At 39.2% G+C, this 26,325-nt stretch overlaps 2 protein-coding genes across 2 annotated transcripts; one reads left to right on the forward strand and one right to left on the reverse strand.

The window, feature by feature from the left end:
* Positions 1 to 9,266: 9,266 nt before the first annotated feature.
* Positions 9,267 to 20,599, reverse strand: LOC106746522. Its single transcript, XM_014623188.1, has 6 exons — positions 20,524 to 20,599; positions 20,298 to 20,366; positions 19,483 to 19,516; positions 17,131 to 17,302; positions 15,465 to 15,647; positions 9,267 to 9,452 (listed from the first exon to the last, which is right to left on the reverse strand). The coding sequence occupies exons 1-6, from the start codon at positions 20,597 to 20,599 to the stop codon at positions 9,267 to 9,269; spliced, it is 720 nt and encodes a 239-aa protein (XP_014478674.1).
* Positions 20,600 to 21,350: 751 nt separating this feature from the next.
* LOC106746523 (luciferin 4-monooxygenase-like) lies at positions 21,351 to 24,286 on the forward strand. Its single transcript, XM_014623189.1, has 8 exons — positions 21,351 to 21,395; positions 21,705 to 21,833; positions 22,021 to 22,231; positions 22,355 to 22,863; positions 22,990 to 23,167; positions 23,256 to 23,474; positions 23,688 to 23,917; positions 24,011 to 24,286. The coding sequence occupies exons 1-8, from the start codon at positions 21,351 to 21,353 to the stop codon at positions 24,176 to 24,178; spliced, it is 1,689 nt and encodes a 562-aa protein (XP_014478675.1). The 3' UTR covers positions 24,179 to 24,286.
* The last annotated feature ends 2,039 nt before the right edge of the window (positions 24,287 to 26,325 follow it).

Raw genomic sequence — 26,325 nt, forward strand, 5'->3', positions numbered from 1 at the left:
CTCCCAACCCGCATCTTTCCGTCTCTCCTGTGACGCACGAAACCACTTCAGCGCGAAATAAATGGAGAGAACAGCCCGGCTATAAATTTATCCCATGGTCCAGCCGAGGGTTGACCTTAACTGATTGTCGGGTCAACCATGAATGTAAAAATTTCTGCCGGCGATCTCAGCGTTTTGTGCGAGCGCAGGATAGTATTTCTTTATTTTAACGAATGTTCCAGACTAGGAAAAAATAGTTGGTTCATTAGAGCCCGGAAGCCCACCGTCCATAGCAAAGACTGCGCGCTCATGAACATTCATAGAAGTTAAAGTCCTGCCGAATGTCCCGGTGGCTTAAGCAAGCAAATGACGGTAGTTTTACATTATGTACTTAATCATTATAACTTTACAAAGATCTTCCTTGCTCAATACATGATTAAGTTTACCAAGAAGAATTGAAAAAGAACCTTGCGCTTATTTAGTTAGGACCTTGCGCAATATCAGAGATACCTGATATCAATTTCTAATCGAGAGACTCTTTCTCTCTTTCTCTCTCTCTCTCTCTCTCTCTCTCTCTCTGTATGTGTGTATTAAGTTTATTTAAGAAAGCTCTCCATATTCGCGCTCGCATTATACCTCTTAAATTCTATGTCGCGACGTAAAGAAGAGACTTATTTAAGTCGATTGAGAGCGGCTCTGTCGCACGAGAGAGACACGAGAAAAAGAGATTACGATTTTTAATCACTTAGCCGTTTCGCATACCGGCCGACCGGTTAAATTTTCCCGAGTTTTTCGCAGCGAACGGCAAGAATACTCTCGGAACTCGCGGGCGATAATTAATTTCAAGGGAAGCCCGGCTTATTCCGCTACCGGCGGCAGCTGCGAACGATGCAACACGTCGGCTGCTTCTCCCATGTTTAAGCCGCGATTTCTCGCGGCGAGCAAAAAGCAGCGTAGGAGAAGCTTATGTACATACACAAACTTCAACTTCTTTTTCAAGTAACAGCGGGACCGTTGGAAATGGCAACCGGCAACATCTCGCCGACCGCGCGAGAAAGTTTCAACGCGCGATCCGGACTAGATATATCGTTCGAGGATTCCTTGACGTGTACTTCGAGCACTCGAGATCATCCTACCTCGCTGTAATTTAACATCACCGAGCTGCTTACCGGGAGACATACGAGCCGAGTTGAATTCCGCGGCTGCGAAATAAAAACAAAGTTACATCTCCCGCCGCGAGGGAGAACTGCCTCCCATCCCGTGTGGAAGTTTCTCCTGCTGGCTCGATGTTCGATAGCAAACATAGTTTTATTAATTAATCTATGGCTAACTATGAGCGTTTCTTAACGCGGAGAACGCGCGATATTTCCAGCAGCTCGCAAAACCCGCGTTACAGAAAATTACGAAATCGCATTAGCGCGACGACGATGAGAAATGTACGCAGACTTGCGCGCGTGTGAGCACAAGCGGGATCTTTTTATTTTTTCTCTCACACGATCGCGCACGTTCTCGTAAATTAACATGATGCTGCAAGCCTTAATTAAAGAGGTGAAATCCAGCGTGAAATCGCGTTGTAAAGCTGATGCGCGAGTTTCACGTAAGACGTTACGATTTATCGGAGTGGATTACGAAGTTCCTCGGAGTCGTTAAAGCCGACCGGGGGCAGAGATTTGAGCGGTATCAAGCTTTTAAGCATCACCCCTCTTGTTCTTTAAATATCACATTTTAAACGACACGGAGATACATACTCCGTTATACCCGACGTATCCCGGAAATTTCACGCGTTTATGGAAACACCGTTTCGAGATCGAGGAGGATACAAAATAAGCTCTGAACTTCGTTAAACGCTTTTCTCCTTTTCCTTTTTACTTCCCCAATGTCCTCCGACTTGTTTCTCCTTGATGCCGGCGAAACGAGTCGAGGACATTATGAAACAACGAAACTGTAACGGGCAGCTGGTATTCTTGCATAATTAAATGTCGACGCTATTTGCACAGTATGTTTTTGCACACCCAGAATGCACCATTTCAAGCACCTAACTTGAACTTTACTGTTTCACCGGTTTTCTCATAAATGCAGGTATATGAATCATTCGAGAAACATCGAGGGATTTTCAGGGAATATCGAGTCGACGTTGGCCTACGGCGTGGGTTCCTCAATGCATCCGCGCTATTGTCTGCGCTGACGTAATAGCAATTAATTGATCTGTATATTCGTCGGCCGATTTAATGCATTACGTGAAACACTGACGCCGGCAAGACGGTTACACAATCTTGCAATTGTATTTGCAATTCAGTACAAGAAAATGTAATGAAATCCGACATATAGGGTGTATCCGAATTTCACCAATAAACTTGCAGGATAGATAGATTCTATATAAAAAAATAAACAAAAAAGTTTTAGCAAATATATATCCTCAAACGCTTAGTTTCTGAAATGTAATTACCGTATTCTCAGTTAAATAAAAAAATATATTATGTTTATTAAAAAAAATTGTGTTTTACAAATAAATAATTGGACACATACTGTTAGAAAAATTGTTCAAAATGTCTGCCTCCTTTATCATGATGTCAAGGGAAAGTAATATGATTTTTTTTAATTTTACTCTACGACAAACGGTAATAATATATTAATGTCACAATAAATGATTTTTCGGTTAATATTCAGAAATATCAAGATTGATCGATATATTATGTTAAAATACGAGTAAAAAAATTTTGTCTTAATATTCTTAACCCGTTTACCACGAAATATTTCCTTTCATCATTATTATCTTCTATATCTCAAAATCAAGTTTTTGCAGACATATGTTTACTAAGATTTGTTCACTTATTTTTCAACATAAAATCTGTTCTGTAAGTTTGCCGATAAAATTCAGATACACCCTGTATATACATATCACGACTGATATGCGATCATGTAAGCGTCATTTGATTATGAAAGCGAGAAAAGTACTCGGAACGAAATGTCGGTTCTACATAATATTATATCTCGAGATATCCGATACTGTGATCCCTCCCAGTATCAACAGGATTTATAGAGTTAATGTAGGGTCGAAATTTCGTGTCGGGTATCGCACGAAACTTTTTTTTCCATGCTCGCCTAAATGCCGCATAAGCGGTATTTCGCAGCAAGCCCGTACTCTCTGTCTCTCTAATACACGATAAAAGAAAAGTTTCCCTCTATTTTGAACAATAAAACTTTTATGACCATCTCCATCAAGGATCAAACACGATATCATTCATCCGCTTGCGTGTACAATATATCAGAATCGCCTCCATCGATCTATCGTATTTTAGGATTAATTTTGAGCGGGTCTTTTGGAATATCGAGAGACACCGATAGATTTGGAGTTACAGATACTATTGGAAGTGAACGGCTTTGGGAATTAAGCTTCGGAACTGCCAACAGTGACAAAGGCTCGCCCAGCGGGCAATTTCAAGTGAATTTCAGTTTAACGAAACTTCATTTCAGAATCTAAAGTTTCGCCGAGATACGAAATATTGGAAATTTAAAAACCTATGGGAGAAAGAAATGGCCATTGTATATTCGCGATCAAAAAAAATTTACTTTGAATGAACCCAAAAATTCGTGCGTCGAAGAAAAGTCGGTTAATGCGAAATGTGTTTGCATAGCCAAGAAGACGGGGGATGGAGGGGGGGGGGGGNTTGCCTATCCGTAAATTTTGGCAAAACTTCAAAGTAAAAAATGGCATGTTAAATTTAACACATTTCACATGTTTCTCAAGCAGTCCACATAAATTTTTGTGTTAATTTAATGTAAGGTGCATATGTTAAAAAGTAATACAAATATTATAAAAATTAATTAGAAAAACATAAAATTAATATCTATAATATATTAATCGGCACCAAAGTATATAAAATATGTTATTTCAACATTTACACGTGTTAAATTAACACAGGGATATGTTAAATATTTAATACAAAAGAATTTAACACAATTTTAACTACGACCGATTTTAACGAAATGTTTTTTTACTGTGTAATGACGAAATATTAGCAGTATTTTATGAAAATAAATATAAAGAGAATTTCTCAATTTATACCATCGGCCGTCAGTGCTTGCATTGCCTGCAATTTTAAGAATTTTGAAAAAGAATTAGAATTAGCAGAGGTATTAAAAGAAGCTGAGACTTTATTTCCAGATACGAAACATGTCCTGCATATTTCCTTGGTCTAACCGTGCACAACGAGCACCATTAACAGATTTTTTAGTATATTGTGAAAAGTAAAAACCTAGTTCAGCAATGTCAAAATCGTCTCAGTGAACTATGTACACTGAGTGTACATAGAAAAATGGTGCTCGCAAAAAGTAAAAAGCTGGAAGATGAAGTATTAAGAAAGTTTACTTTTAAGACCCGCGAAGAATAGCTTTAATATAAGTATGCTTTAATATATAAGTTTTGTGTGGGGATAAATTGTTATCCTCCCCCTCGCCCAACTAAAATCCTAGCTACGCCCAACTATTGCGCATTTGTGAGTAAAATTTTCTAAAAACGCAGTGCGCAAAGCGTACACGTACGAGTATTTCCGTCCCGCGTCTGTTCATGTCATTAATTAAATTAACATGATATTACGAGATGCAATATAAAATCAATTTAAATAAATATGATGATAGACACCATGTAATATTGCACTTTTAATGCATGATCACATCATTAAATATAATTACTGCTTAATTATTGCCATATTATTAAAAGGTTATAACCTGTCGAATAAATAATAAAATATATTCTCGGTCCTCCACTACCAGCCTTCTTCCTTCTCTCTTTCTCTCTGAAGCATTCCCCTGTAATAATGACAACAGTCGATGTATGCGTCGCGTATAGCTCTTAATTTCCAGTAAACAATAATCTCATTGCGTCAGACCTCGAGAGATGCAGCCGGACTGGAACCGCGGCCGCTGATGCGTTTATCTAAATCGTCCGCTTGATATCTGGAGCCGCGGCGGAGCTTGTGTAACGGAACCTGGTAAATCATGTATTAACTAAACAGTGATTGCGTACGCGATTACTTGCGGATGCGGCTGTGCGGAGATCATTAAACTCGATGACCCGGCTTTCATACGTCGCCCTGAGTGCGAATAATCACTGCGATTCAATCAGCGCGGTTTATTAGATATTAGCGCGAATTCACGCGCGGCTCCGCCGCTGAACGACATCCCGAATGAAGTCATTATGTTGTCGCTAATACACTTATCGGCGCGAGTATAATGTCACGAGGAGCGTAAGACTTCTTCGTCGGTTGAATAGACGCGCGACGCGACTCGATTACGTATTGTAGTCCACGTGCGATTAGCAGAGCCTCGCCTCTCGTCCTTCGGAAGCAGTCCAGGATGTCTATTCAAGTCCGAATCCTGAGGATTGCCTGATATTAAAATTTGTTAAAAATTTCAAATAAAATGAAAGTACTTTTAATATATCCATTATTCAGAAGAAAATCCATTATAAAAATAAAAGAAATGCTAATATTTAAATATTAAGCAGAAATGTAAAAACAATCTTAAATATATATATATATGTATACAGAATGTTAATAAGTTCGCACTTATAATTTATATAACACAATTTCTTAATAATTAAAATTAAAATGAATTAAAAATCAAGTCCAAAAATCCTAAACTATTTTTTTCTGTGATTTATTCTTAATGAAAAAAATATTGTTAAATAAAATTTAGTCAACCACACAATATTTGTCTATGAACAATGCAATAATATATGGTTTGTAGACAAATATCCATTTAAAATTCTTTGATTTCCAATAAAATTTCTTGTTAATTCCCTGATTTTTTCAAGCATAAATAAATTCCCTGAAAATTCCAGGTTTTCCAAGTTTTTCCAAGCAATAGACATCCTACAATTGCTCCCGTGATTATTTCGATGTAATGTCATATATTCGCTGGCATTTTATTTTTCCGTTACAAAAAACGCGCGAGAGAGAAGCGATTATCTTCAGCGAATCATACTATCGAAACATTCGCGTAATATTTTTTCATTTAAGTGCCCTTATATTTTTATCCCCGATAGCATACAGTGAAGATTACATAACAAGTCTGGAAAATCGTGCGCTATTACGATTCAACTAAAATATCGAAAATAATGTAGATATTTTTATCGGCTACTAATAGTAATAATAAAAAATATACTTATAACTGTCATGAATAAATATGAAATGTAGTCACATTTTTCACAAATGTGCCCGAAACTTTCTCCGCGACGGCGGTTTAATCGGCAATCTTATTTGGTGACCTCTCCAAGATTATATCCGACAACTTGATTACCACAACAATGGAAAACTTCCTATGTCGAGAATAGAGCAAGGAGCACAACGGTGCGAATTAACTACATAGTCGAATTGGTCAGACTTGTCGTCGATCGATCGTCTAGCGAGAACGCTTCAACTGTTTTACGTCATCGTAAATTGAATCGACAAACGGAACATGATTTATAATAGCAGATACGATAATATAAGTTTCATTAATACTCTGTATTATATTACAGGCTGATCCAGAGAAAACACGGCTACTTACTATGCATCAGATAAAAAATAATAAATATCAAGGCTCTCGTGATTTCCAATCAAGTAAAGAATACAAGCAAACAAGAACCAGAATGCTAGTTGTCCTTCGCAATAAATATTTAATAATACAAATTATAATAGTCGCGAACATTTCGATCTCAGGTTTGGATCCCCTTCAGCACAAATCGTATAAAAAGACGAACTTATAAAGTGTATGTTTTAAATGTATTTATGAATCTTTATGTAGTTGTCGCGAATAAAATTCTAAGTCAACGTAGTGTAGACACGGTTATCGTTATTCGATATTATCGAATATTTTATTTTTCTCTTATACTGAATATAAAAATATCGAATAAAGTGTTATAAATAAAATATCGAATATATATTTTTTAACTATTTATAAGTTTATAAATATTCTTTATGCTAAGGTTGTTATTTTATGCGTCGTATGAATAATATTGTCGGATATGCCGATTGACTGTTCGATAAAGCAATTCCAGCATTTTCTCCGGGCACTTAAATATTTTATAACTGCAATACTGCACGATCCTAGATTTAAGAAAGCGTACAAATGTTCTCTTCATCAGAAAGGAACTATAATACTGTGTCAGGAGATCCGAAAAACAAATCAGCTTTTCTCCGATATTAGAAGACAGTCCGATAGATAGAATTTGTATCACCTTCAAATAAGGAAAACTATAATTAGGGTTACATCAATGCAAAAAATGTAAAATTGTTAATAAAGAAATTATATCACGTAAAATCGGCTTATTTCATTTCTATAAGAACGTCTTATCGCAATCCTGACGATTGTGTCGACGAGTTTCGAAACATGTTCGCGACACGCGATGGAAGCGGAGCCGTTCCTTTGTACGCATAACACACGATCGTTTGCAGCGTATCCTTCATAACATTCGGCAGGAACGCTGTCGTAAACAGCTCGCAAATCACCAAAAACACCTCGAGGTTACGCTTTGGTCGCGACGAGAGAGCTACAACGAGCGAAACCGTTCTCTGCCACCGCGGTGAAACTACCGAAAGATATGGACATCGCGATCGCGTGCCGCAAACGAGACGAATCTAATTACCACGCCGAGATGGAGGTCGGGATGAGTTACGACTGGTTGCGTTTTCACGGAGAGGAATTCCGTTCGATCGTGTCGCTCGTCACGTTTACGGACGCCCGTCGATCGGCCGTCGATCTCGCTTTCGATAGAAGGACAGAGGAGGAGAGGAGAGGAAAGCGCTTTTTCCACCTGCCGTGACAAGCTCGCATATCCAATTTACGGGCCGACCACGCGGAATAATTGAGAGATAAGGCAAGAACGCAAAGGGAGACGTGCTCTTCTTCGGACGCTCGCTCGCGCAATGAGAATGAATTGCGGCAAACGGGGCCGACGTGATAATGAATTCAGCATCGCGGCGTTCTTTCGCATCCTGCGCGCCGGTTTAATGAACTGCTCAATTAAACAAACGTCCCGGGATAAATTTATACGACGTTTCCGCCGGCGCTCGTCCGACGCACGTCCGACGCTGTCACCGCGACGGCATAAGGTATCACGAGTATTTGCCGCGGACAAAGCACCCCCTCGAGCAGATGCGACGTATCAAAGGGAAATTGCAATGGTAATTCGAGCATTAATCCTTAATGAACGCTCCTACTGACACAGGATACTCGTAAAATGAGACTGCCATAAATCGAGTGATAATTTTCGTATTACGGGATTCGGAGTGTTTATAAATCCCGGAAAAGGTGACGAGCAACGTTGTATTCGCGAAGGTGTTCGCGAATTTACGTTTTCCTCAAGATGAAATGGTAAAACAACAACTTTAAACGCATCCTTGTCAGTCAATTTTTTTCACTTCATCAATTCCTTGTGCGTTTATTCATAAAACATGTGGAGGATTTATTTGTAATAAATGTGATTGATAAATGCGTTAATTTTTCATAGACAATTTTTTTATAACAATTTTTTTACAAACATGCATAAAATTCGCATTTCCTGATGATAAAAATCGAAAACCGAGAGAGAAAGAAAAGAGGAATATTTTTCCACAACTTTCAATTTACTCGCCGATAAAACCGAGGCTCTATTAAAACTTCATGATTAATTCATGCAATTTCAAAAACCTCTCTTTGTTGGTGTACCGTACACGTTAAAGCGATAGAATCTCAGGATTTTATTTTCCACACAAAGCTTAAATACGTAAATCACACACCACATTGCAGAAAGAAAATCATTCTTTAAGAGAGAACGCTCCATAAAAAAAAAAGGAATACAACATAGTTTTAAACTATGTCGTATATATTATAGAGATCATTCAACAATTACGTCACACTAGATTTGGGTATTTTTACACCTTCCCCCCAACCCTTCGTCGCAATTTCGTCAGAAAATATTAAATATAAGTGTCTGACGCAAGCCTATCCGTCATATACTTATAGTTTATGTTTCAATGTGAACAAAGAAAGTCCTTTACCATTTTGCAAATAAGCGCGCAAATTTTTAAATTACTAATTAAAGAAGCTTCTATACATTTTCAATAATTAATAACTCAAAATTTTGCATAAACTGCAAGTATATGACGGATAGGGCGATTTACGTTAGACATCCTGTATAAAATTATGGAGAGCCTACCTTTATTAGACTAAATGACGCTGTCGACGGTACTTCGACGGTTCTGGAGCAGTCACTAACTCGGAAATTCGCAACCAAAGCTCAGCACTCCGGAAGATCGCCGTACCGGTCACACCTCGTCCATGTCGGAGAAAGCGGGGTTCTCGCGGTGTCCTCGCGATTTGTCGAGGTTCAACGAATTTTTCCGGAGGTTTTCGCCCTCGCTCTTAGGATCCTCGCGCACGGCACGGCGCTCATTCGTCCTGGGAGGCACAATGACCTCGGTCAGCTGCGTAACCGTGGCAAGCCTGAGCGCCTGAAACGCGATCGATTACATATATTACGGCTGTAAGGGACCGCAAAACGCTCAAGCGTTGACGTGCATGCGAGGTGCGAACCGTAAATTCGCTACGAGCGACGAACGAGAGCGCGTCACGTCGAGATGGACGTCCGGCATAATTGGATCAATTCGTGTGATGCAGCTTTGGTTCCGAGCCAATTTAATTGCCCGTGCTGTCACACACACACACACACACACACACATATAGTCTGATCTCGCGGTGCGCTGTTCCCGGGAAAATTGAAAATATCGCTCAAAGGCACGAGCGACGTCTCTCGACGTCCCGCCGATTCTATATGAGTTAACTTCTGTTTAACCCACTCGAGCTATTATTCACATTATTCATACCGCCTCATTGCTCATCCTTGAGTACCTTGACTGTGCTTTCCGGAAGGGTTGCGTTCGTATCGGCGTGAGTGTGACGATTTGATGAATGTGACGACAACAACGGATAACACCGTACGTGATTTTCTCGCGAATCGTGGAGAAATTTCGGAGAAATCTCTATATATAATTTAATACTCTCTTCCCTCGTCTTAATCCGTCGATTGATGCGGTAAAGATTGATACGTCAATCGGCGCATCGGACATCGGTAACATCCATATTTATCGGCCCGTAAATGTCAGTGCACATGTTTACTCGCATCGTACTCGCGCTTAGGCACGTGTTTGTTCATTAGTTGAAGACACAATTGCTGACAGAATCTAATAGAAAATTCGTCTATTTATAGCGACGCTTTCCGTAGCCGTTTCAGATGTTTTTCCCCCTAGCTTGCTGTGTAACGAGAGAAAGGAGAGCATGGTAAAAAAAAATGGTCCGAGACGCGTTAATGCGCTGCATGTCCGCCGCACGGTGAATTAATGACAAACAAGATTGTGTAAACAGATGGAACACGCGATGTAATTGCATCAATTCGTTCGTTTGATTCGATAACGGCGTAATTCTGGGTCTATTTAATAGCCGGATGCGTGCGTAGTTAGCCGCGCAATTCAGCGCGCGTGGATCGTTTCGTCGACCTCGATCATACCCGAGTCGAAATTTTGGCCCTATGTTAGATCTTTAATTCTACAACATACTAGAAGCTAAAATAGCAAATTAGATTCACAATTTCGATTCTAATAATATAATATAATTCCTACCATATAACCTTGATGATGTCTTAAATTTTCCGTTTTCGTTGCTTTAATGTCAAAATAGATGGTTGAAGATAGCATTAAAATTCAATCAGTATATAGGAAAGAAATAGTTTGAAATAAAAAATAGATATTATCATATATAAACGAGAATATTATAATATTCTTAGAAGATTTTTAATCTTGAATTGAGTTCAAGTAATATTTGCATCAAATTCAAATTCGATCAGATTAAAAATCTTTTAGGAAGATTATAATATTCTCGCTTATACATGAGAATTCTTGATTCAAGATTAATTTTTTTTTTATATAGAATTAAAGGTTCAAGAGAGGAATTAAAAAGTGTCAGTATCGTCAAAGTAAGTCTTTTTTAGTCTTTAGTAAGTCTGGTTTATAGGCCATTTAAATATCACAAACTATTCTTAAGAGCGTCAGATTAGCGTCAAAATTTCAACTCAGGTCAAGTCTTCAAATGGAGGAAACGGAAATAACTTCCCATTTGTAGCATCGAAGGAGCACACTAGAAGACTTTTGAAGACCTAATGTAGAACTAAATAGACTTAATATAAAACTAAAATTTCGACTCAGATTGTGTGATCGATATTTCGTGTATAAGAATACAGCCGCGAGATCACGAGAAACCTGACCGGCGGCTTTTCGCTCACGGGTTTAGAAAAGGCAAGGATTTGTTATACGGTTTTTACACAAGCTGAGGCTCGTTTCGCCGCGTGAACGCTTTCGCTCTGTCGTCATCGATCATCTTCACAGAGATTCGTCCCGCAGGTTCGGGATGACTCGGGATTTTGTATCTTGCGTCATACATGAGAAGCAAATGTTCCACGCTCGCGGAAAGTTGCCTACCGGCATCTGTGACTGACATCGGAAATTCACGAACGCGGGCCGCGTTACGTAGGAAGCAAACGGATGGTACGAATTATGTTTATACTATATACGTATATATATATACGCTTGTCATGGACATCGCGAAACGTGGTAATTATGTACGCGTACGTATTGAAATAGATACAATGCAACATTTACCACGCGTGATTAGCAAGACCTGCATAATACATGCGCAACGGCGTATGTCCGAACACGCGCTGATTATGCAGCCTGCATTCGCCGCACTTTGCAGCGCAAAAGTCGAGCAAAATAACGCGGCTGGTTGGTCATTCGCGGGTTTTCAGCGAAATTATAGTGTATCAAAGGCTGAGCAACACGGAAACAATGTTACATTTAGCTTACCCGTTGTAGCGCGCATCTCGTTTAAAATGTGTCTTTACACACCGTGTAAATATATATTTATAAATATATCTTTACACACCGTGTAAATATATATATATATATACATTAAACGAGATGCGTGCTTATATATATATAATTTTATTTCGGAAAATGTTCTCTCTCTCTAAATTCCTCAGACTGAAATTTCACTGAGAACGAATGAAAATTCACTAAAAGCGACAGCGAAATTACTGCCACTCGGAATCACAAGAGTGAATGTTTAACTCAAATCGTGGAATGTGGATTCTTAATCCGTACGAATGGACTCATCGTGTGACGGAATGGAGTATCACGCCAGAATGGCTCTTTACAGTAAAAAAATCTTGTATCTAAATGTTAACATTTTCTTGTGATACCAAGTTTTGGTCATTACTTCAATATAAAGTTAACGTATAACTGGTATGTCATCATATTTCGTGACGTTTTCACGTATTATGTCAGTTCAGTAACTTAATATTTTTTGTGTATCACTTAAAAGTGAAATATTATTTCGACTTCTTTTAACACAGTTGCTCAGTTAATTTAGCATATTGCGTTTGTTATCTCAACACTTTGCGTTAAATCGATATTCAACGCATATAAGTGTTAGTTGTTTGTCCACCTCCTCATATATTGCTTATAGACGGTGATATTAGTAAATAATTCAGGCTCGAAGGAATTTCTCCCCGATGTACGGTCTTCCTCGACAAAACAGAAACTAGATTATAATTCTGTGCGGGACACACCGATATACCGTGGCCGGTCTCGCAGTCTCGGTTGCATCGCGGTTAATTGCAACGAACTGCAGTCTAGCATTGCGCGGCGCATTGATGGGACGCGGATCGAACGACGGCGCGGCTCGCTGTAATTCGATCTCGAGACGGCTCGATGCCGGACTGGTATCGCGCCAATTTAATTGGCCACGTCATTATGCGCCCGTCGCCCCGTGTTCGATGTGACACCGAACCAGATGGAAGAGCGCGAGAAAGGTTAAATAGATCGCGAATAGATCGACGAACGGAACGTTCGTTCTATTTCCGTGTGCGATTCACGTATCAGCGGGGATTTCGCATCCGATTGACGCCGCAATATAACCGACGTTGTTCATCACGTCACCCGTTCCATTTCTCCGCTGGAGATTGCGTTCTCCTTACGTTGCATGCGCGGATATGAGTATCAATTGATTTCATTGGCGTGATATCGCGGAATCATATAGTGTACTTCATATAGGGATGCGTTGTGATACCATGAAAATGATACCGTGTAGCGATACTAATATTGAGACGGAGTGTCTAATAAAAAATATCGATATCATTAGTGATATCAGTATCAGAACGAAATATCGACACCATAATGGTACCGAAATTTTAAAAAAACATAAAATTAGAGGAAATGTGAAAGTCAGGGAAATGTTTGTTTTGCAAGTTGCTTTTAAGGGTTTTGTATGTCTGTGCATAATAATCATTATTTATCAACTTTCTATAATTTGTAATCTAACACGTTAAAAAGGATGTGTTAAGGCTCCTCGTTATGATTGTCCTTATTTGATGACGTTGGAAACGAAAAATCACATGTAAAAAATTAATGCGGTATACGTGGAAATAAAACAATAAAACAATATATGCACAAAATGACACTCATGATCGATTCCATACATTTGTAAAAATATCCGGATGCTTGCCTTTTATTTTAGCAATAAATAACTAATCAATAAATAACCGTAAAACTAACACAACAGAAGTCATGAGAAAAGATAGATTTAAAACGTAAGTTGCATGTTACATCGATTTTCATGAGTCAAAAATGACATGATATCTTGAAGATCGGCCGAATAAAAAATTAAAAAAGAAGATATCGAAGAGAGAAAGAGAGAGAGAGAGAGAGAGAGAGATCGAAACAAAGTAATACTGATATAGGTACGAATATTGAAAGAAAATATCGATACAGAAATATCCAATATTTAAAAAAAATATCGATACCAATAATATCACAACTTCCCCAACTTCGCACACACATTTGAAACTTTTCCAACCTACTGGAATCCTCTGTGATCGCGGGAAGAAATGCGACTTCGTCGCGATCACGACGATTAATTATTTGCGATCTGTCAAAGGAAAATGTCACGCCCACGTTAGCACGGCACCGATCGCGGTTGCGTTTAATTAAAGGCCAAATCAAATTGGAAATATATACGCGAACGGGAGAAATGTCCTTGTCTTTTGAAATTCCGCTTTCCATTTCATCGCTTTTGGTAAACGATCACGCCCGAAATGGTAAAAAGAGCGCTTATCTTGAAAACAAATGTTTCGTTTTCATTATTTCTACAATTAATTGCTCTCAGTGGTGAAAAGCGATTAAATAAATATTGAATGAACAAATAAATAAAACAGACGACTGTTTCGCAGCTGTGAATGTTTCAGTCCTTTTCGCTGGTAACAACTCGCGTATTCAGCCGCTGGCACGATGCACGAGAGTTTGCCTCTGTCTCCGCGCTCATCGACAATGTTTAGTTAACGCAAAACTGGAACACCGCCGATCCTTCATTTCGCGTCTCGAAACGGTCGTTACAAGAGTCTTCTATCTGCACACGTCTACGGGATATTTCGGTACTTATTTGTACGCGGTCAGGATGTACACGTGAAGCTCGCCACGCCGCGCGCAATTTGTTTAAATGCTTCCGTAAAAGTAAGCTTTCAGCGGTTGGCCTGGTTGTACGAAAATATATACCGTTACGATACACGCACCAGGCTCGCATTATGAACGGCAAATGGTAAATTCTGGCTCGGCATGGCCATTTTATATTCCGTCTCGTTAAATTAATTACATTTTATACAAGGACGTGAAAAAGAGAATGAAATAGCGAGAGAGAGAGAGAGAGAGAGAGAGAGAGAGAGAGAGTGAAGGGAAGGGAGATGCGGAAAAAAAGTTTTCAAATGAGAAATATATCCAAGCGGCTCGACGAGCACGCGAGAAAACGAGCGCGACACACTCGCGGAGAAATTTCAAATGAAAAATAGATTAACAGATGATGATACGTACACATTGTTTTTCACCACTTCACATAATTTGAATGTCAAAAGAGCCCTCGGAGTGAACGAATTATTTCGGAGCCGTTGATAACACACGATAAGCGAAGTGAGCCAACTCCGCGAGCTCTCTCCTTTCGCTCGCTAACGTCTATTTCAAACTCTTTCTGCGCTGCCGCGAAATCGCCTACGACTCATTGGCAATCTCATTAGCGATTTCTCGAGTCGGAAAGAGATTTTCGCGAGTCTTCTCAGGCGAAAATCTCGCTCCGGCCGTGGTTTTCTAATTTCTCCCGAGGGGACGCAAAGGTGGAAGGTGACAACGACGAGCCGACGAAAATTCAGGAAACGAATCGCCGTTCATAATCATCGCGTTGACAATCACCGAGTAATTGCGCTATTGATCTTGAACACATCGCTCGCGTGTCCCGTGACGCTCGATCGTTCGCGCGAGCTGCACTGACATTTATTGCGAGCTTTCCGTAATTACAGCCTTTCGGCACGAATCGAATCGTGGCTGAAAAAAAAGGCGGGAAGAAAACGCAATTATTCAAATCCTGTTTACCTTTCGCCTGTCTCTGCGGGCGGAGTACAAAACCCAGATGATGTAGGAGGCCATTATAATGGTGGGTATGCACACCCCGGCTATAGTGAATGCACCCCGTTGAAGCACATGATGCAGGCCAAGCAATGTAACTGCCAGGGCTGTTCCACCCGCTACGTATCTGCCGATACGACGTCGTTCGTCCTGAAAACAAAATATCGTGCGCGCACGTTTAATGAGTTTACTTTAAAGGGGGGGAAAAAAAAAAAAAAAACAGGAAATCGAACTCCTCGGTTTTATACTTCGAAATCGTGCGCGGATGACGATTCCTATAGCTGTCCCGCCGTGAAAATGTCGGTATAAAAACATCGGTGACTTCAAGCATGATCCGTTGACCCACGGAGCAAATAACGAGCGGGAAATGTCACACGGCTGCAAAAGTTCATTTGTAATAGACACGTGGTTTTTCGCGGCCGGCGAACGGAAATACTTTTGTAAATTTATTCCCGACACGTCTCCCCGGATTTGATACTCCGAGAAGGAAGTGACGTTTAACGTTTAATGCTCTTTGTTGGAATTCTTTTCTAAAAGTGGAATATGAGACATACGTTCGGGGAAAATCATAATAATAATAATAATAATCAATTTAATTAACATTCGGACGTAATCGAAATGTTACGTCAATATATGCCGCAGTATATTTCAGTTATTGCCATATTGAACCACTGCTTAAATTATGGTTTTGCAAAGTTGTTTTCCGTGAATAGAAGGATGCATTTATGGATGTTCAAAAATAAAGGGTTGGTTTAATCAATTAATAGTATAATTGGCGTGGAGCTTATCGGTCCCCGTGGTCGCGATGGAATCGACGTTGCTGTTCATCGCATTAAAAGATAAACACGAACAGATATAACGTCCTTCCTTTTTTCTGCGAATACATCTCCGACGCGTGGAACGTTCGGCTGTTCATCAACCGATAAACAATTAACGAGCCCTACCGATCGTGCTCGGGAATCTTCGTCTCGATTTTGAGCAGACGCGCGCGATACAAATTATACGCGCCACTTTGCATGCGTCTGGCCTGGAATTCATTTATTTAACGTCGTCGGTTTTACGGCGCGGCATCTGCGAGCGACGTTCGTTCGTGCTCGAACATTAAATACTGACGCGTGATCGCGTCGAAAGAGTGACAGATCCATTTCCATTGTGTCCTCGCAACGATGCAATTTCGCGCGTCGCTCGTTATTCCTCGCGCGCGCCTTTAATGCGTGACACTTCGCTCCCTTCAGCGCGAGCACGATTTCACGCTCTGCGAATCCAGTTGGGTCACCCGGACGCTGTCTCGTATCATTATCGTATTCAAATCGCGTTTCCGGCGGACGTGTATTGGATAACGTGTGTATTTTACTTGCGAGACGCGCGGGCAGAAACGACATTGTCGACGCCAAGCGGCCGGATTAGCGGAGGCCACTAGATCTCAACACTTCGTCTCCGTCGGCTGTTTGACCGTCGCCGAAATTTGCCGCGCGAGATCCTCAATGACTCAAATCCTGACAAATGTGAACCGTTCACCGTGGAATTTAGACACTTGATATCACGTCATTCGCAGATAATTTCTCAACGGTTAAAGGAATGCTGGAGTGACCGGCGATTACGACGTGAAAACGACATTTTTTAGGAAACTAACCGTCGGTGTGAGAGCATTAAAAGTGTTCCTCGAAGAGATCTCAGATCTAAGCGGCATGGCACTGACAGAGATATGAAGCTTCTTCCGCGGCCGATTTGAGCAGCACTTTATCACAAAAATGGTCCAATCCGCTGCCAGGTAACGCGATCCGCCAACGAGTCGATAAGACAGTCTTTAATGTTTTAACAAGAAATGTGATTGATCCATACGGTTAAAACGGGACGTTGAACTTCTGGCATTCGAATAATTGAAGATACGAGAACGTGGAATTTCAACGGCACTTTTAACTTGATTTCAGCAATGCGAGATATGCTACAGAGAACGTCATTCTTTCGACTCGGAAAAATCCGAGCAAGCGAACGTTGGGAATTCCACCGTGAAATTGATAGACGTCGTTGCATTAAAGGTAAGCATTGTGCTCGCAGGCGACGATGCTTAATTAAACGTTTACGCAGGGGCGCGCGAAATATAATCGAAAAGTGTATTCACTCGATAGGCAGTTCTCGGCGCAATCGACGAACCTTCCGCGACGAGTCTCGCTTGAAAAGAAAAAAGAAGAAAAATTACGAATGTCGGTGGTCGCACTGCGGAACAAGGTTTATCCCGTTACACTTCCGTTATTTCTTCACGTTACACTCTGTATCTTCAGAACCGAATTATTTTCTCCGGCCTCAACACGACGGTGAAATATGCGCAAGTCCAGGCGCATTAAATCTCGCGCGCATTAGCGAGACGTCGCTCGGGTTAGCGCGCGACTAGTCCATCGGTGATTATTCTTTCGCTTCTTCTTCGCGACGCGATTACGTCGTTAAACGCCTGCGGTCCAAGTCGCCTCTCGGCGCTTCCACTCTAATTGTAAGCGAGCCGTGGATACTGGAATTTTACTTCGCTGAATTTATGGACGTTGTTAGGGGAAAATTAAAGCGGTCGTGTTCGCGCGGCGAGTTTAAAGTCGCGATTAATTGAACGAAAAAGGAGCCACCGAAGGGACGGCTGGTTTTCCCGTCGTGAAAAATACTCCGCGAGAGGCCCGCCACGCTCCCCGCGAATTCCGTAACTCGCAATTAACCCAAATAAGGGCTAATAAAATCACCGTGCCATTTTTACGTGGAGAAACTCGAGCGTTTCTCGTTCCCGATGGATTATTCCATGCGGCTCGCATTACACACACACACGCGCGCGCGCGCATACACACGCGTAAAAAAATAAGGAAGGTGGCTTCACATCCGCGCGAAACACAGTTCCAGCCCCGTTCGCCGTATGAAATTCATCCCGGACACAATGTGACGCGATCCGTCGCGATTCTTGAAGAGACTTCTTCGCGAAGAGGAGGCCGAGAAGAAACGGAAAGCGCACACGAAGGATGGATTAGCGTGTCGGTCGGTCGATAGGCCGGTGCGGTTTTCGCGAGCGGCGCAAAGCCGCGCATTTACATCGGCACAATATAAGTCAAGCAAGCATACGCTGGAATAATAAACAAAAACGACGAACGAACGATGAACCAACACATTCGCGTGGGCGCGTTCGCGTCCGGTTTGGAGCGGGCGCGGAGTACGATGCGGGCATCGATGATCACGCGGCTTTTGCCAAAATTAGATTAGATTAGATTATCCTTTCCTTGATACTTCGCGGAATCTTTCGCAACGCTCATCACGTGGCCGGCTGCGTGCGATCTGCAACCCGCGTCAATTGTAAGAACGACGATAAAACCGCGGAGCGTCTCGCTTATTAAGAATAGGGGACGATCGTGAAGTGGATGAAGATAAATTTACCGGGTTATTTGAATTAATCGCGGGCAAATGCGTGTGCATAGCCTCGTGATTTCGCGTGACTTCGCGTGAAAGAATTTTCAAAAAAGTCCCGCTCTCTTCTCACGACGCGATCGACACTGCCTGTTGTAGCAGCGCAATTAATCAATCTCGATTACATTCGTGTCACTTCATGAGGCTGGGGAATATAATTTAAGAGAATACAATGTAGAACGCGGAACAGTGTGTATTCGTAATTCTCAAGGCGACATCTGCTTCATAATGCGGATATCGCGAGGAGTTCGCGAATTAACGCGAATTTAGAGATCGGATGGTGCGAGTTCCGTTCGGAGGATGAATTTCGACTGAAATCACGACTTCGCACCGATTGCCCCCGGAGAAAGCAAGATAAACGGAATATCCGTGCCGGAAACTGCGGGGGTCGTACCAAATCCGTTTGGAACAGACGTGATTCATATATTTCCGAAGTGAGTCACTGTAGATGCAAACTTACGTGAATACGTCTATAATAAGATCCTACTGTAAGTTTCTCTGCGCATAGTGCAATCTCCATTCGTTCGCCGGCGCAGAAAGAAACATTTACCTTGCGTCGCTGGTAATCGTCGAGATATTTTTTCCTGAAAGATAAAAAGAATTATCTTTATGAAAAAGATAAGAATGACCAGCCTCGTACACTTTAAGATTTATCTCTATTAGGTAAAATATATATCGCTCTGCAGCATTCATATATTATTCGATTCCGTTTTACATTATCTATGTGTGTGTGTGTGTGTGCGCGCATGATAAACTTTTGCAGCATAATAACACATGATCCAGCATTGTTTACCCCTTCTTGTGTGCCGATTAAGCGTTTGATTTTCCCGATTAATCAATCGAAACGCATCTTAAACACAGGCACACACTCTTGTAAAATAGAAATTACATATACAGTCGTAATAATCGTTCTTTCTGTCAGACTTGACCCATTATACCCGCGGTATAAGTATAAAAACATACACGTCATGCGCCGCTGTTTTATCCACTTTTAGCAGATTACAGAACCATTTTTAGCAGAGTAGAGAACCACCTTTAGCAGAGTACAAAACCACTTTTGACGGATAAAAGATATACATTAAACAAATTAACCTACGATTAAATAAAAACGGAAATAATTGTATAAGACATACATTTAATAATTCCACAATAAAAGGCACCTGCAAATACAAACTGCAAATACATTTGTTTTTCAAACATCGATGCTCGTTCATTGAGGATAGTATTACATTGAGGATAGCATTACATCTAGAGAAAATATTAGGGACTCTAGAAATCCTCTATCCGATAACCAATCGGTACATCCAACAAATTCGTACAACGTATCCTCAATGAGCGAACATCGATGATTTTGCTCAACCCTACCTGACTGCCAATTCTTATGACTCTGATATTTCTTCTGGGTTTTCTTCCGACTAACTTGAACGAAATCATCTTAAACAAATAAAGAACACAAACAAGACGTCTTAGGACGTCTTATTGTTTAAAAGACGTTTTTACGACGTCTTAGGACATCCTATTGTCTACATGAACCTCATTTTTATTATCTCATTGGATTCTCCTCACCAAAACCTTTCGAACGATATATTACTTAGGATCTGACTCCTGGTTAAGGTGGTCAAAAATAACCGAAAAATTGGTGCATTGTGCCACGTATTTTCCACCATTATTATTTTCCACCATTGAAAAGAAACCATCGATTGTTATCGCGTAGCACTAGTAGCCCACCCAAAGCTTTCAGGTAAGTTGACCTTCAGGTAGGCTGACTAAGTTTACAACGCTGTGTGCACCACTAGTGACATCTCGACCGGAAATTTTCGTGAAATTGGCTCGACACGATACGTGTTAATCGGTAAACATCATCTGTTCTTACTACAAATAGATCAGAAATATTTTCACCAACATAACAATATAACGTCAAGACAATATTAGGAAAAGTTTTTTTCAAATGATCGTCATTTAACGCGTTTTGGTGAGTTTTAGCTTCTTTGTTATCCCTTTGCATTTTGCAGCATTTTGAATCTTATTATTATCTGAAAATGAATTTAAGACGGTCTTAAATAAAAGATCTGACTATGAATACCGACCATAGCCAGGTGCTAAGCCTCGGGCATCTTTTTTTATTACATTCTAGAGAATCACCGAACATAAAAACTTTGGATATACCTACGTACCGATAAAATGTTTTGACACGTTCCGCGTCTCACAAGCGATTTGAAATAAATATCCGGGTACTAATATAATGACAGAAAAGTTAAACAAATATCCTATAAAGAAAAGAAATTGTATATTTTTATATTTAATAACTCAGGATAATTATTTATTATTATAACAATTGCTAACTGTTAGTAACTCTGTATACTGTAATATTCCAGTTTTAGAATAAATAGTTAATATCATTAATACGATAATACTGAAATGACGGATATAAAATTTATCAGCAATATGGAATATACGTGTCATGTAAGTTGTTTATATAATGTTTAGAGAAAGTATTTTAGAAATTATTCGTTTTAATAGTCACAGCTCTCCGACGACTTGTATGACCTATATGTTGTCAAGAACTTACTGATAGAATTTTTTTGTCGACTTTTAACAAACAAGGACCGCCACTTAAAATCGGTGTTTACTTAGGAGAGTGTTCCCAACAATCTGTATCAAGGTTAAAGTCGTCGTAGCTGTCTCCATTAAAACGAATAATTAGCGACATTCTGTAAAATTAGTAAAAGAGCAATAAGTATTATCAATGCCATTATCCGCTATTATTCGCAGAAACCTCCATTGAAAATAAAAAATAACATTTTAATAGGCGAAGAAATTCCATATCAGGACTTATATAACACACATCTGGGGCAAATAATTCTACGCATTCTTAATTCTCAGCCAAATTTTGTTGCACAGGTATTGTGTTGATATACAATATGATATTTGTGTGTATATATGCGCGCGCGTATGTATGATATGTGGACACACATATCGTAAAAAAAATATATATGTATGAGGTATCAATTTCTTATTTATAGTGATAACTTTATACCACATTTTTTACCTTAAAAAGTAATTATATCGATTGACACGTTTTTTACAGATAGATGCAGAGACGGGAAAAAAAATTACATATAAAGAAATAAAATATAAAAGTGTAAGATTAGCGATGTGGATGATAAAGGAAAATGTTGATCCAGGAGACTTCATAGGAATATGCACGAATCATCATATAGGATTGTATATCATTTTAGCGTGCTTATATATTGGCGCTATTCCGATGATACGGAAATACGATCAATGCACGGATTACGGTAAATATAATTTTTCCCAATTCTTGAATACAATTTGTTTGATTTGTTTCATTACTGTCATATAACTTGGTTTGGCAATTATTTAATTATATCATACAATTTAATTATTAAGAAATATTTTAGAAATTTCATCTGAAATTACACGTAACAATCCAAAAATGATATTTGTCGATAAGATGCCACATCATGAATCAAAACCTACCGATAACGATGAAACAGAGGATATGGCGCCAACAGTGATGGTTCTCAACAAATCACAATCTTTCTTTAATAAGATTTATTTTGCTTGCGATATTTTCGAATGCTTTATTGACGAATACAGCCAAACAGAAATAGATAAGTTTATTTGCACGGAATTAGATCAATTTAAACTAGAGACCGCAGTGATAATGTATACTCGCGGTATTGAAGGTTTGATTAAAGCTGTGAAAATATCTCACAAAGCATTTATGGCACCGGCGATTATCAATATGATAAATATGTTATCCGGTGCCAGAGGCATGTGGGTAGGAACTCATTTTTCCTTCCCCAACCTGATACTAACCATTCAAGCGATATGTAATTATATACAAGTTATTATATTTGAAGGAGACGATATGACAAAAATGTGCAGAACTATAGAAAAGTATAAGGTATTGTGTAAACAATAATATAGATAGATAGATAGAGAGAGAGAGAGAGAGAGAGGGAGAGATTTAGAAAGAAGAAAAATGTGTTTCTAGAGTATATAAAATACAAAATAATCGTGTCTCTTTCAGGTACGATGGGTACGATTTGAAACGGGTCTATGCCAAGCATTCTTAGATTCTAAGGGTTTTCTTTTACATAATACCTCTTCTTTAAGAATGATAATGTTAAACGGTTCAAGGATGGAATATTTTATTTATACGGATCTCGTCAAGTTATTTCCAAAAGTTTCTATTGTGTCATTATATGGTATATACAATTATTATGATATTTCGAAAACCACTGGCGATTGGGAAACGTCATTTAAAATTGTCACATCGAGTTTGGATTTATCTAGGTACGATAGAAACAGGCGTAATCGCTTATCAAAGATGTAGCGGAAAGCCCGGATCTAACGGTTATATAGGTAAGAATGTCCAATTAATGATCACCAATATGTCTAAGACACCGCTAGGACCTAATAAACCTGGTAACATCTGGTGCAAATGTTGGGGCATGTCAAAGACATATTATGACATCAAAGATGCAAATCCTATGCAAGCGGTTGATGAGAACGGTAGGTTACAAAGCTTAATCTGATTATATGGTCGGGAACTTTACGCAAAATGTTATAGCTTATAAAATTAAGGGGAAAATTGAATAGCTACTCGGACTATTTATGAAAAAAAATAAGAGAACAAAAGAAAAATATACGCAAAAGAGAATAAAAGAAGAACATGTGCAGAAACGTCTTTTTCTATTTGTTAAATACACGTCACACGTTCTTTAGGATGGCACGACACCGGAGACATAGGCTACTACGACAAAGATGGTGACATATACGTCACCGATCGAGCAGTAGATCTTATCAAGTTTAGAGAATACTACTTCTCACCGTCGATAGTCGAAACAATAATAAAGGAACAACCTGCTGTGTATGAGGTGGCTGTAGTGGCAGTGCCAAATATTACTGATGGCCAGCATCCCAAGGCGTTTATTACGACAAAGACGGCGCAAAAAGTAAAGATATTTGAAAATTATATTAATTGTTTCTTACAAAGAATCAAGATATTCTTTATAAATATTCTTCATGAATAAGGCATTATATTTCAGGTACAAGAAATAGAAAAAAAAATAGAGGAAATGTTGGAAAATAAATTGGGGGACTGCATGAAAATGCGCGGTGGTATGACATTTCTTAATAAAATGCCGTATGGGCCTGATTACAAGATCAACCGTAAATGTCTTCGTCATAAGGCGAAATTGAACACATTAAATTGAAATATTTTCACAACCCAACAGATATAATCATCGGAATAAACTCGTCTATAGAAAAACTATCATACATCTATATATGTAACGAATATGTAAAGAATATCGTAGATTTAATATTTAGCTGTTAATTTTGTAGTTAACATAAAGTATCGTGCGCAGCATATACACGTAATATTAAATATTAAAATATTTGTATCCGCAGATGTGCATACGTATATAAAATAATCATCTGCAAAAATTAATCAAATTTTGTAGTGTTATCAAAGTACTGATTAAAATCATTTGCAATCAGAAAATTGTGAAACGTTCTACAATAAATAACATTTTTCCAGAAAATATCAAAATGGCTTATATTTTACGATAATAAAATACAATGATAAACTCTTAATTCTCATATCACAAGATTTAATGTGCAATAGATTTTTGTCATTTTCGCATATTACACAAAACTCATATTTCGCATGTAATCTTAGGATATTTCAGGGCCAGTTTCCAAATATCATTTAAAAAAACAAGTGATACTATCTCTGATACTCACTCGGTAAGTTTTAGTTTCTTAGTTTCTTCGCAAGTACCTCTTTTTTACATCTTACATTTTACACTTTACCATTTTTCTATCAATTTAAATACTCTTCCTCATCATTTATACAATATTCAATATTATTCTCTTTATCTGTGCATTAAATGCTTGCACTTTAATTGCACATGCCTTAAGCATTATTTGTGTCCTCCCTTCTGATCTGCATTTTCATTATGCATTTGATTCACAATCTGTGTGCAGAAGTCATAAATGAAATATCAGCCTTCAATTATATGAAGTAATATCTCAAATTTTGATTGTGGCTGAAATCGCAGGTTCTTGGTAATAACTTTTGCTTACTGCTAATTTCATTATTATTTATATAATCCTCTGAAATACTTAAAGCAATATCCTAATTGTATCAGATATTGAACTTAGTGTGAATTCTTTATTAAACAAAATAACATTTAACAAATAATGAGCCTGATAAGCATATAAATAAGCATATGAAAATATATTTTATTGAATGTCACAGACTAGAAAAAAATAAGTAATTACTCATCATCAGAGCCTGGAAGTCCATCGTTCACTGCAAAGTTTGCGCGCGCGTGAAAATTTGCACAAATTTCTGCTGGGAGCCCCGGTAGATTGTGCAAACAAATAACAGTAGTCTTCGACTCCAGCAATCACTCGAGATTTATAGCTCCAGCAATCTTTACAAACTTGCCGAACGTCAAGCTTTTCGATACAGACCGCGAAATGTAATATTAACGTCAGTGGCGGCTCCTAACGGAAGCCTGAGAATTAAGAATACAACGATGGGTAACGCTTAGCCGAAACTCAAAGCCGATTGGTGGTAGCCCCGATAACGAGTCTTGCCATTTCACCGCTAGATGTCACCAAGCAGCTTGTTAACCGCATTTTAAGGATTCAGCAAATCGACTCTTCCGAAATGTAGTTCCAAGATCCCCGTTATGAGGCGCCATCGTCTTTAACGGCAAACCGAGGTAGAAATGCGATTCAATGACCGGTAAGTAATCTTTTTACTTTACAATATTATATTTTACGCGAAACGTTTAAAAATAACGATAAGTGATTCGCGATGTCCATGTAGAACTCTTCTCTCATATCGTTGGTTTGTCTTTTAGATTCTTCGTGATATAACCTTGCAGAATCTTAGACGGACGGCTTGGCGCCATTATGCCGTGTAAAACGCAAGATTACGAAATTGATATTCCTCCACCTGAATCGTGAGTACATTGACATTCGACGGTCGGTCATTATCGGAAATTTCCCAACGTCACGAGCAGTTTTCCATATGCTTACGTATTATTATTCGCTAAATATCGCCAGGTAAGCGTAATCCAATCCCGCCGCTTTTATTCACACGCGAGCTATCAAGAAATTCCAGGCGTTATTGCAATTGCCATATTCCGCGAGCCATTATTCGCACGTGAAAAAAAGACACGTGAGTCCTATACCTTGCGGCAGGGTCGGGCTTACATAAACCGTCAATTGCCGGGTTTGAAAATCACGCAATGAAAACTCGATATCCTCGAGGGAATCGCACAGACGTGTCATTATCCTGACCGTTATAACGATGATAATTATTCTGTGTCCCTTCCTTCTCTCC

The sequence above is a fragment of the Dinoponera quadriceps genome, unplaced genomic scaffold, assembly GCF_001313825.1.
Source record: "Dinoponera quadriceps isolate SergipeBrazil2010 unplaced genomic scaffold, ASM131382v1 scaffold1573, whole genome shotgun sequence".
NCBI lineage: Eukaryota > Metazoa > Arthropoda > Insecta > Hymenoptera > Formicidae > Dinoponera > Dinoponera quadriceps.

Coding starts and splice junctions, on each gene's coding strand:
- LOC106746522 (XM_014623188.1), bottom strand. CDS start 20,599: ATGGTGGAAAATACGTGGCACAATGCACCAATTTTTCGGTTATTTTTG. Junction 20,367..20,523: donor AACCAGGAGTCAGATCCTAA/GTAATATATCGT, acceptor TATTTGTTTAAG/ATGATTTCGTTCAAGTTAGT. Junction 9,453..15,464: donor CCCGCAGAGACAGGCGAAAG/GTAAACAGGATT, acceptor ATCGCGTTTCAG/GCGCTCAGGCTTGCCACGGT.
- LOC106746523 (XM_014623189.1), top strand. CDS start 21,351: ATGACGGATATAAAATTTATCAGCAATATGGAATATACGTGTCAT. Junction 22,232..22,354: donor CGATCAATGCACGGATTACG/GTAAATATAATT, acceptor GAAATATTTTAG/AAATTTCATCTGAAATTACA. Junction 23,918..24,010: donor CGACAAAGACGGCGCAAAAA/GTAAAGATATTT, acceptor ATTATATTTCAG/GTACAAGAAATAGAAAAAAA.